This window comes from Gavia stellata, chromosome 7 (genome assembly GCF_030936135.1).
Source record: "Gavia stellata isolate bGavSte3 chromosome 7, bGavSte3.hap2, whole genome shotgun sequence".
In the NCBI taxonomy this organism is placed as follows: Eukaryota; Metazoa; Chordata; class Aves; order Gaviiformes; family Gaviidae; genus Gavia; species Gavia stellata.
Genome location: NC_082600.1, coordinates 35,824,176 through 35,836,767, shown reverse-complemented (window position 1 = coordinate 35,836,767; position 12,592 = coordinate 35,824,176). Strand labels below are relative to the sequence as shown.

At 36.2% G+C, this 12,592-nt stretch overlaps 1 protein-coding gene across 1 annotated transcript in view; it reads right to left on the bottom strand.

Annotated features, from left to right (window-relative positions):
• Positions 1-2,061: 2,061 nt before the first annotated feature.
• SPRED1 (sprouty related EVH1 domain containing 1) overlaps positions 2,062-12,592 on the bottom strand; it is a 60,115-nt gene continuing 49,584 nt past the window's right edge. The window contains exons 5-6 of the mRNA XM_059819589.1: positions 8,452-8,610; positions 2,062-3,543 (exon numbers count right to left, since the gene is read on the bottom strand). Of these exons, the coding sequence (XP_059675572.1) occupies positions 2,884-3,543; positions 8,452-8,610 (819 nt within the window). The 3' untranslated portion in view covers positions 2,062-2,883. The remainder of the gene's footprint in view (positions 3,544-8,451; positions 8,611-12,592) is intronic.

The window sequence follows — 12,592 nt, the reverse complement described above, 5'->3', positions numbered from 1 at the left end:
ATTCAACGATGGTTCCGCAAGGCTCGGGTCTCCCCTCGAAGCAACACAAAGCTCTTCTACTACATGCCTGACAAACTACAGTCCTGATGTTAAGGGCAAGGGGAGGAGTAAGGATTGGGAAAGAAATTTCTCTTTTCCCAAATGCTTAAGAAAGTATTTCAGAAGAGACAGAATAAATGTTACGTGCTGTCAATGTTACATGCATGGATGTAACAGCCCGTTCTGGAATGGGTTTGCTGTATGTCCACGTTCCACCCCTCATCTCCTAACTGCAACAGTGGGTAAGATCCCTAACACCAGAAGAAAAAGTACATGTGCATGCTACTACAACCAACCCTCATGTAACCACGTATCTTCGCAGTTCTTTTAGTTGCTCTCAAGCTGGGCATGCAGGCTGACACTTCCAGCACAAGAAGAAAAAGTGAACACGTCAGTCAGTTCAGTAACCCTTTATAGATGGATCAAGTCTTCAAAGAGGAAAGCAAAAGGTGAAAACATTTTAGCAGCAAAGTAATTAAATGCATGGTGAAAATATTAGTTTACACATTCAGTAAAAATATTAAAGCGTATATGTTTCATATAAAATACAGTACAGGACCAGGAGTTTCACTATGTTGTATAGTGCTCAGAGGAAACTGTTAAACTCTTTTCTTTCTGACGTATATACACAATATGATTCTATAGCATTTTCCTATACAGCCAGCAAGTTCTTTTCTTAGGTTGTTCATACCTCTCTTCACCTTGAATTAGGAACCTAGCACTTAGAAATATTAAATTACTCTTATTTACTAGAAAAAACATCACCTTTTTTTAATCAAAGTTGTTTTTAAAGTTAACAGTCTATTCTAGGCAACCAAGTTTAGCTGAAAATGTGTGAAGCATGAAAATCAACCAGAGTAGCAGCTTTCAAATATATAAACAGTAAAAACCAAGACTGCTGCTACCATGTCATATTCTTGGACTTAATTCATCCAATCAACTCAATACAAAACTAGAAGCTCTTCTGCAACTTCTACATTTATCAATATATTTGTCTTCTTTTCAATGTGAAATAATACTTTGAGATGATCTATGTACACAAGGTGATCAATTCAAGCTGTAATATAAATATAAATGTTTTCTTTTAAAAATATTTTACAGACAGATAATGTTATATACATTTGCTCATTTTACTTCTGGGCTACAAAGGAAAACTAAGGGCACTGATACATGCAGGAAGTAAAATTACACAAAATATACTGAAGAAATGCATAGGAAGTGAGAAAAGTAAGTCATGTGCATCTTTTAAAATCAATTAGGTTTTTTGTTTGTTTAATAACAGGGCCATACTGAGGACAGTCTGTCCCACTCCAGCCAGGATATCAAATAGGCACCGTTGCTAACGAATTATGACTGGTTTTAGTGTTTTACATATCTTCAATGAGAAGTGAACGTTTCTTACTTTATGACAGAGCAAAGCATGTAATGTTTTAAAAAATTCTCAATGGGTTAATCGGTTAATTCTTATCTGAAAGTTAAACACTTAGTAAGTACAAAGCCATAACAAATATACACAATATACCATCGCGCATAGACATATATTCTCTCCCCCCCCGCCCCCCCCCCCAATTTCCTCAATTAAGAAGGTCACTCCACTTTTGCCTGGGCTGTAATTTATTTCTCAAGCTAAGTCTTTTGTTGTTGTTTTTGAACAAAACACATAGTACTGTTGTTTTTGCCCATTCAAGTAAGAAAAAGTTGCAGTTCAAAATAATGAAAACAATTTCACTTTTGTTATTAATCTTTTGTTTTAATCATAGTACTTGATAAACAGCTGAACAGGATCCTAGTTTAACAGAAGGATAAACAAGAACACTGATGACAATTTGTTACAACTGCCTTAAATGTACCTTTTGCTTAATGAACAGTTGAATATGCAATAAAGTATTTTTGGAGGACACCCCAAAAGAAAACAACTTGCTGGTTGAGCAACAGAAACAACTTCCTTTTTTACTATTATGTTGAAATCAAAGTCATTTATATATAAAAATAAATGTTATGTTCTAACAAGAACATTTTAGACAATTACATCTGTGCTTAACAAAAAAATATTGGTCACTCAAGACTAGAATAATTAATATTTTAAAGGTTTTTAGATTATCAGAATGTATGGATACAACTCAACACAAACTGTAGCTGAAGGGAAACAGGACTGAAAATACCAATTTGTCCATCTGGAATAAAAATGCGACTAAATTAACTAATTAAATATTTAAAATACTACCATGGAATGTGACAGTAGATATGGTCAATACCTACTATATCAGAGGGAAGGGAAGTTTAACATGTAATAATTCGTACCTTACGCATTTAGTTAAATATAAACATTTGTTATTTATACATAAAGTCGCTTCCAAAAAACTATTAATAAGTGATTTAGTTGCACTTAAAATCAGTTTCATTTCTCATTTGCCGAGTATTAACTTTTCTTAATCTTAAATCAACTGTCACTAGTGCACTTTTAGTTAAAATTTCCCCTCAGGTAAGTTTTAATCCTTTTAAAAGAGCCCCCTCACCTAAACCATGAATGTACAAAGTGGCAAAAGTTAATCCCTTTTAGTATAATCATAGTTTATATACTCATTTTATAGCCAATAATAAGAATAGGCTTTCCTTTGCAAAATCTCCTTCACAACTTGCAACAAATGCCACGCACTCAAAGGAAATAGGCATGGCTAGCACTTGTAAAATGCCAAGGTCTGACAAGTCTTGTTGCTTCCTCCACATCAAGCATCTCTTACATGAAAGAAGATTCCCTTCAGCTTGCCAAAAAGCTTCCACAAATACAAGTTAGATGCTTCCTGGAAACAAAGATTTTTCAGCTCTGTTTGGCACAAGACTGATTCATCCCGCAGCTTTATGCTTTCCTCCACAGCACCCGCATACCTCACCACAGTGATGGCATGCTCTCAAGGGGAGGTAGCAGCACATACATGGAGCAATGAACGAGAGTGCCACCAGTGCTAACCAGCGTAAGCAGAACTTGTCATCACTAGTGTCACAAGAGCAAGGATCAGAGAAATCTCCTTCAGAGTCTGACATGCAGTGATATAGCATGCTCTCTGCGCAAAGCATGCAACTAACTTGGTAGATACATCTTTTAATAGGATCTGGTGCATCTTGACATTTTCCTCTGCCATTATCTTCATGATTAAACCTTTCCTGGCAGTATATACAGCGGGAACGCTCACCATCCTCTTTTCTTCTTTTTGAGTTTTTAAATTTTGATGAGGAAGGCTGAGTTTTAAATACCACAGAACTCTTTGAGTCTTTCAGGGAATTCAACTTAGTTCCATCCCCACATGGGTATAAATAGTCAGATTTTTTACTGTCTGATTTAGAAAATGGTATATTTGAGTCTGTGTCATCCCTCTCCAGGTCGTTTTTCCACATGTCAGGATGCCTGTAGTCTGCATAACGACGTATCAAAATGTCACGAGGGTTTATTCTAACAATTTCATCTTCATCCTGAAAACTAACGTGTCTGATTGACTTCAGTGGGACCTGAAATGGCAAAGCAAGATAAGTTGACTATAGTCAAGTCCCAAATTTATGTCCACCTACAATATAAAACTTAGATTAGAAAATTAAAAAAACAGGATTTTTTTCCTTGCTGCTTGAAGATAAAAATTTCAGCTTTTCTACTTGCTAGTACAATTTATAGACTTCCCCACAATAATAAGCCTTTTGCATGACATTAGGACCATGAACTTTAGTATTCTTTCCTGACCTTTTAGTATCTCATAAGAGCTTTGGATATTTTGGTGTCTGCATAAAACTTAACACTGTTCTTTGCATTATGGTCAAAATTCAGGTTTTAACATCTTACAGTGGCAATTAATTCCACAGATCAATTACGCCTTATGTAATTTACTGATTTCACGTCAGTGATGATGCACTACTTTAGGATTAACTCTCCGACATGCTCACTTTGAGGTACTCATGTCATCTAGAAGAAGCTTTCCTTTACTCCTGCTCTAAGTTTTCCAACTGCCTCCACTTTTGCAACAAGAGTATTGAATACTGGTTACTTATTCTCAAAGCTGTAGCCTAGATAAGGATTTTGCCATATGAAGAATAATATTCAGTAGCATGATCAATCAATAACAGTGGCTTCTAAATGCATCTCCCCTTAGCTAACATACAGTACTTAAATTGATTAGTTTAGGACACCGGCAGGCAAACACCTAAGTGCTTTTTAAATTCTCAACGTGTAATGGACTGACCATAATTCAAGACCTTTTACCTCAAAAGGCAAGTAAGAAGGAACGAGCTAAACACATACAAAACCAACAGCAGAGAGATAAGATAAAGTTCTTGTTTATTCTACCTTACAATGAAAGGGTATGGGGGCATGAAAAAGCTGTTGAAGGTGGCAAATTTGAATCATCCGAATTGAAATACTGAAGACCTTAGATATAAATGTAAGATAGTGGACTGCCACTAAATGTTACTGAAATTGTATCACAAATGACTTTCAAGAAAAGGTGCAAATAATGACAGGATAAAAATTTAGCACATGTGTATGGAAGGAGCTCCTGAAAATAGCAGATAGTGCAGGGAAAAAAAAAAGTCTCAGTATGTCCCAGTATTCCTGCCTTACAGACAGGCAATTATTTTCCTACACTGTAGGGCTATTATAATCGGAGCCAGAATATAAGCGAGCTTCAAGTTAAATTCTGCCTTTTTCTCCTGTCAAGTGCACAGCCTGCAAACCATCTCACAGAAAAGACGGGGGAAAAATAAAATAAAAAAAAAAAAATCACTCCCTAACCCATTAGCCTTACAAATTCTTCCAGAATAATGAATTATTTGGGAATGCATCTTTGGCATCAGTATTGTTGCTTTGAGAGTGTTTACCTTATTAGTACTGATCAAATTAATAAGAATTAATGTGTCACCATTTCATAGTCTAGAACAACAGTTGAACTGCATGTTCCTAATCTGTTGCAGTGTGCAACAACAAACTAGTGAAGATGATGTTTTAAGTTAACACACTTTTATTTCACTTTGCACGTGTCTATGCTCCTACTACACTGAAGTCACGTCCTGCTTTTGGGGTAGGAGGCAGAGGAAGGAAGAGGGAAGGCAGTTGGGAAAAAGGAAGGAATAGCTTCTTAAAATGTGCCAGCTTCTGATCATGTAAGAATATCTAGCCTGTTCTAACCATCACTTCCCTGCTTGATAATCCTTGTATGACATATTTTAAGTACAGAACTGTAATTAGAGCTGTTTTGCCCTGGGAGTTTCAACTGGAGTATGCTAACAAGAATAATTTTTTTTCTTGGCTTCAAGCCACGTAGTTAGACTTCCACAAGGTCTCGAGGATACAGGGTGAAGAAAGGTTATATCCTATTCAGCTAACATCACCAGTCTTCCATACTTCCCCCGGCTCCGATGCGAGCTGTTAGGCCTCCCCTTTGCTTATAAAATCAGAGTGCTTCTCAACTCTATTCTGTTTTCAAACAAGAGAAAGAGCCTATTGTTTTAGCATCAATAACCAGCTATGGCTAATTGGGTTTTTTGAACAGTTAACAGCATAAATTTGTTTAAGGGAAAAAGCATCAAAAATATCATTACAATTCTGTACGTTACAGGCATAAAGGATCCTTACTCCACTGTCCGCAGAATATTACGCATGCATTTAAGACATTTAATAAAATCCATTGTTTAAAAGAAAAAAACACCAAAACCTCAAACCAAAAAACCCACCCTCAACCTCCCATTCCCCAGGCAGCTAGTAACCATTAAAGATCACTACAAATACTAACAACTGTAAAATCTGATGTCTCCTCAGTCTTTGAAGGCTTTTTATTTGTTTGAGCAGAATACACCACATACACAGAACTCATTTCTTTTTTTCAAGTCCCCAGCCAAACACCTACTAAAACGCTTAAGGTCTGACATGTTACAAACAAGGCAGCATTACGTTCTTTCTGCAACTGATATTAAGAAATAAATTTTTAAGAAAGCAAGGGGGAAATGCTGAAAAACAAGCAAACAGGAGAAATGTTGGAAAAGCTTTGTTTATAAAGTGCTTACATATTGGGTGTTTAATGGGACCTGTATGAAAGCGTGAGGTAGATGAAACCTTAAGAACAATACACAATCCCGATTCAGTTAGGTACAAATACCAGCAAAATTCAATGAGAATAATGCACATAGTCCTCTAGCCATTCAAAATTATAACTCAGTACAAGTGCCATCTCTGTGTAACAGGCGAAGTAGGAAGGGAGGAAGAGTATTACAGCGAACTGAAATTCCAGAGAATCTCATTATGAACATAATTAGCCAGCTGGAAATTAGGAAGAAAATTTTTGTTGACACAACTGAACTCACTAGTATTACACCTTACTTCAAGGGGTGCACCTTTAAACAAGGCATGGACACTTGCTTGGTACTGTAGCCTTCACTGTCTCTCCTCAAACGGATATACCTGACTTTGCTCAGCTTGCAGCTCCACAATATGAGGACACTGGCAGCTGAATATATCATTGCAAAGTACTAAATTTAAGTTAAACACACATCAGTGTATCAGAAGCCAAAGAGCTGAGGGAGTTGGGTATTTTTTAGTAACAGCCAAAGTATTACAGGTAAAGATGTGAGCTGTCATTAATCACTTCTTTAGTTTGAGCATGTAGTTCTCGAGCTATTCAACTTACAAGCACAGTAAGAGTGTTTAAACTTATTTATACACAATTGAAACAAAACAGGTATTTACCTCAAGATCTGCTGTGCAACATGGTCACATGCATGGAGTTCAGCAGAGACAGTGCAGTGTGTGCACATACTGAATGTGAGAATCTGTTGACTTGCCTATGTTCTAAATGTGTGCACCACAGGACCACGCAAAAAGCATGGAGTGTCAGATGCAGGTGGTGCTACAACATGAGAAAAATATTTTAAATAATATCTACTTAAATTTCCATGGAATCTCCCATAACTTCAGTCTACAAGAAGTGAATTCTAGCATTGTCATTTCAAAGAAATTCCTATTTAATTTATATCAGACAGACACTACCCAGTATACCACAGCTTAAATTATGGTTTTCTCAGTAGCCAATTCTATATGTGCTCTTAAAACACACAGGTATTTTAGGCTACTGCACTCTTCTTTACAACTCAATGAAGACTAACAGCACATACATCACTGGTTACTGCAGCTGTTAAGTGTAGCTGCAGTAACTTAATCACCCATCTGTTCTATTCTAAGAAATTTTTAAATTCTCTTCGCAAGTAAATGGGAAGAGGGAAAAATATGTTCCTCTTGATAAATAGAATCAACAAAAATATGAGGTGACTTATACAAGGAGATAACTGGAGCAGATCAATGATTAAAAATCAGAAGTTTGTAATTTCAAGCTCTTTAGCTAGTTCTCCAGATAACACTGTTTGCCTCTTTTGCCCAATAAAGCAGTTAGAAAGCAGCTGATACAAGACTTCAATACAACCCTATCTTTCTTTGCAAGAATGACCAAGGGTATTAAAAAGCTTTATTTCGAGGAGCAGAAATATTTTCTAATGAAGTGTTCACAACTACTTGAACTTGCATTTTGCTTTGACTTCTGTTATTAAGCTTATTCTGAAAAGCTTCCCATTTGTCTGCTTCTAGGCGTAAGACCCTCAAATTAATTATCTAACTCACTATTAAGTCTACTTCTACAGTCTACAAAAACTGACAGTTCTTTGAAGCTTAGAAAAAAGCAAAATATGTATTGTTACAGGAAAAACTGTAACATTGCCTTTCCAATCTAATGTTGTATAAATATGACCTCTTTTAAAAAATGCCTGTACATCAGCCTTCCTCACATTAGTGGTTTGTTCCTGTTTTAAGAATCTGTTTACCAATAGCTTAATACTTTGCATGCATAACCGATATACTGTTTTCCTTTCTGTACCAAAATAGAATATTTTAGTTTAAATAGGCAGTTAGAAAGCATAAACAATGTTTCACTAAAAATATTTAGCAAAAGTGCCCCACTGTGTAATGCATTCAAGATACCAATTTTAAAGATACTTTTCAGTATTTCTAATCAAAACAATATTAGTATACATGTAACTGAGATTGAGCTCATGGCCAGTTAACACTTTCTCAACAAATTTAAACAGCTTTTCAAGGCTGCAGATACGGAAGTCTGTAATACAGAAATCTGACTTCAAAGAAAGTGAAAGATTTAGTCTGCTGCACTACAAGCATAGGTAAATACCTTCACAAAGCTTTACCTCTGCCATAATAATGCAGTAATATTTCAGCTGCAAAGTTTACATTGATCATTTCAAGAAGTTTAGAGCATAATACTACATACAGTGACTCAGAATGAAAGTGCTTTCTTGTCAGAAACTATGTACTGTGCCATTAATCATAAATGCAGCAAGCAAAGTAAGAACTTCTTCTTTTGTTGGTAGTCTTACCTCGTTAGGTTGGCTAGGAAAACAGGCTCTCCTGGTGTTGAAATCCTCAAATGCTGAAGGCCTTAAATTTGCACCGTTGTAAGGTTCACTGGTTACTACAGTTTCTTGTTGGAAAAGGTGATCTTTCATTAATGAACCTGATGTATTTTCTTGAGTAGCCTAGAATACATAAGAACTCCCTTGAAATGATTTTGCATTTATACAAAAAACACACCAAAACCACCAAGTCCATACATAAATGCATCAATATCCTACATAACGTGTTAGAGGCATCTATAAACACAGGTATTTTAAATACACATTTTTAAAGTACTTGTAAGTAGGCAAGTATTTTCTTTACTATGAGTCAGCCTTGGAAAATAAGAGTTCCTTCTCTGCAGAGCATACAGAACTTGGGCATTAGAGACACATGCCTTTAACTCAGTTGCCAAATCAGACTGAGGAACTTCTTTAAGGAAGGACAGATTAGCTGTCTCCAAGATTATGTTTTCTCTAACTACCCACAAGGCTGCCAGTATTTAAAGTATACAACTGGAGGAAAAATTTCTGAGACTAGTAAAGCAAAAGCTAGTCAGACCTTTTAATAAATTAGAAGCAAGATCAGCTGGAAAGGAACATAAAGTCAGTTTTAACATATACTGGCTCCATTAAAATATCTAATTACAGCAAGTGTGTACTAAACAACTAAAGACTGTCTTTTTGAAATTAAGGTTTTATCAGGCAATTTGATACCAAAATGAGACCATGTGGCAACATATAATGAGATATCTGCAGGACGTGTGCCACTCAGAATAAGGAAGAGGAAGTATGTTTGGGTAGAATATTGGCTTGTGAGATGATCCAATTTCTGAAAAGAACAGAAAAACAAACAGTTCTCATTCTTTAAGCTTAACTGACTGGGATATACCTAGGATACAGTGGCGCATATTGATACAAATCCCATTGGACTGCCAAAAAAATGTACTGTACAAACTTTTGCTTGTATTGAGAGATGCTGTAAAGTTAACTGGCTGTCATCATCTGATAGCACTGAAAAGATTCTGGCATCATCCAACTTCCAGCAATGAGAACGTTTCACCTTTCTTACAAGGATTTGTATATACCAAGAAAACATTAAGGGGGAAACAATAAAAATACTGCAGAAAACTACTGAGGCAGAGGCAAACCTGAAGTTTTGGCAGGTTAAGTATTAACACTGAATCATTAGTTTTCATTTATCAAAATATCTAAGAAACTTATTCTGGGATTACATTAGTACCTGATGTACATAAAAGCCTAATGTATCAAGTTCTAAGACATCTAGATAAAGTGGAAGTAGCTATTCTGTAGCTGATCTTTAGGAGAAGGAAAAAATCACATCACTAAGAATTTATGTATTTTTCAGAAGCACTCTGAGTGGAAAAACATTAAAATTAGTAATTAATTAATGATCAGCTTGAATTAATACTAGAGACCATACACCTATGAAAGACAATAGCTCAATCAAGTTAAAGTTCCACTGAAAAATTTTGAAGATAGACAAAAATCTAGGAAGAAGTACTTTTTGCAGATCCTTGCGCATGACACCACTAAACAATCAACCCTGTTGTCAAAATTAAATTTTCTGGTCAAACACTGTTGGGAAAGGAGTACAAAAGAAATGTTGAAATGACTGGCAAGAGTTAGATTTCATAGATGTATACTTATTTTAAGAGCAAAAAGCATCAAATATTAGTGCAATATCAAACATCTTCCTAGCAGGAGGTACTCCTGCAGGTACATTGCCCAGTGACATAAAAAGCTTCCAAAACACTGGTTCAAACCACAGGAGAGCTGCATTCAGAATGAGGAAGAAATGCCTTCAACTATTTTTGGTTTGAGCAATGTTATAAATGGTTACAAGCGGAAACTATTTAAGCTAGGAACACACTTAACAGCTAGAAGCCATTTTACAGAAACCACAGTGATAAGCACTACCTAACCCCCTTACCACCCCCCCAGCTATTATCAATTTGAGTGGTATAGGGAGAAGGATGAGAGCTGCAAAAACTACTCCTCCTCCCTTCCCAGGGAAAAAACACATACTACCCACAACCAGTCTTTATCCCTGGGTGAGATTTGCAACAGCCTTCATTATTTCCTGTCCCTGCAGGTGATTCACACCTTTTTTCTTCAGAAATAAACTACCTACACTATAGAGCAAAAAAGACACACGCACGTGCTCACACGGACAGACACACACACATGCTCACACGGACAGACACACATGCTCCCCTTGGCAGTCAAGAAGAGCTCCATATAACAAAGGATACAGGCACTGATCACCTATTACAGTGCTAACTAGGAGTGCCAGACACTGATGTATGAAATACAAACCTTAATCTTAAAGCAAGCCTTTGTGCCCTATATGCAGCAATTATAAAGGAATACTTTTATAAAATTCCAACACAGACACCACAATTCAAGCTAATTGACTTCAAGGACAAATTTGGGGGTGGCAGGAGACAGAGAAAGGCATCTGACCTTTGTAAGGCAAGAACTCATGAGACAGCTGTTCGGAAAGCACAACACTCAGCCTACCAACCTAGACACTACAGGTAAGCAAGCACAGCCTAACTTCTGGTATTTATGAAAAATGAAAAGCGTTCAGGTCAGTTATGATCTTATTTAGCCTATAAATATTCACTATGCAGAACTACAGAAATGCCAGATGAATATCCTGAACTCTGTCTTTTTAATTAAACTGATAGTTTACGTACAGCCAAACCATGTTTATTAGTATCAAAAAGGCTTTCTTTGGATGACACTTCCTGCTCCAATGTGATGTTTTATGACAAGGCTGTAAACACCTGAAAGCCCACATTTATAATGGAAACACCAACAACTTGAAGGGAGAGGCCCTAGAAACAAAAATGCTATTGTATTGAAAATGCATTTAAGTAAAAAGCAAACATGTAAAGTTTTCTACAAGAACTAAGCTTGGTATATTAAATATACAGAATATTACACACAAACACAGATGCACACATTCCCCTTTTCTACTGTCCAAAGCAATTACACCGCCCACATTCAATGTCTTTTAACCACAGCCTGCAAAGTAGAGTACTGGCGTAGGTTATTCAGTATCATCTGTAAAGTAACCTACGCCAGTTTTTAATGCACAACGGAAATCTGGTTTGCTCCCAGCTGCTGGTATAATAATTACTGTCCTATGGTTGCTAAGAGATACTCTGAATTTTTTTCCAAGACTAGTAAAACATTTCTGTGCGCGCAGGCAAAAGGATGCTGGGTAAAGCAATAAAATGACTCCAGCTGTAGCTCTCCAGCAGAATTCAAAGCCAGATGACAGCTGTAGAGAAAATGAAAACCAGACCGAGCTTCTCTTCTTCAAATTTTCTCTCCTTACTTCTCCCAGTTTGCCAGAGTTAAGTCTGGGAGAGAATTCAACATTGTTCTGCAAACATTTTTAACAATGTTCTGCTCTAAGTAAGTTTAATGATTACACAGAAGGATGGATGAGAGACCACATTTCCGTTGCATCCCAGTTCTTGTATTTACTTCCCATGAGGCCTGAAAATCTGCTGTTTGATGCTAACCAACACAAGAAGCATTTACATGTTTTTTCCTTAATTTTTAAATTGTGAATAAATTATACAGGTTTCAAAAACATTTCAATAACTTCCTACTGCTTTAGCTATTTCTAAGACTGATGGAGCAACTCCTTTCTTATTTGGCAACGAAACTCTATTATTATCAGGTATGTATTTTTGACATGGACTGAAACATTACCTAAATTACTCTGAATGTTTTGTACAGTTTAAAGTAAAAAATAAGGCATTTGGCGTGCCTCTTTCTTCCAAGGCTGTTCTACCTGACTATATAAAGCATACTAAAGGTTTTTAGGGATTCCAAGGAAGGAAGTAATAAATTAAAACACAAAACATAACTCTGAGGAAATAAGAGAGATGGAGATGTAAAGAGGCTGGTAGGGATACTGGTGAGAAAAAAAAAAATATTTTTCCTCCTCTTTTTTGAATACTACTCCACAAATAGCTTAAAAAACTCAAGTAATTTTAGCACAATATATTACTAGATTTATTTTAAGTGGATAATATAAATTCGTATTACTTTTAGTTCTAGGAACTATACCTAGCTAATTAAT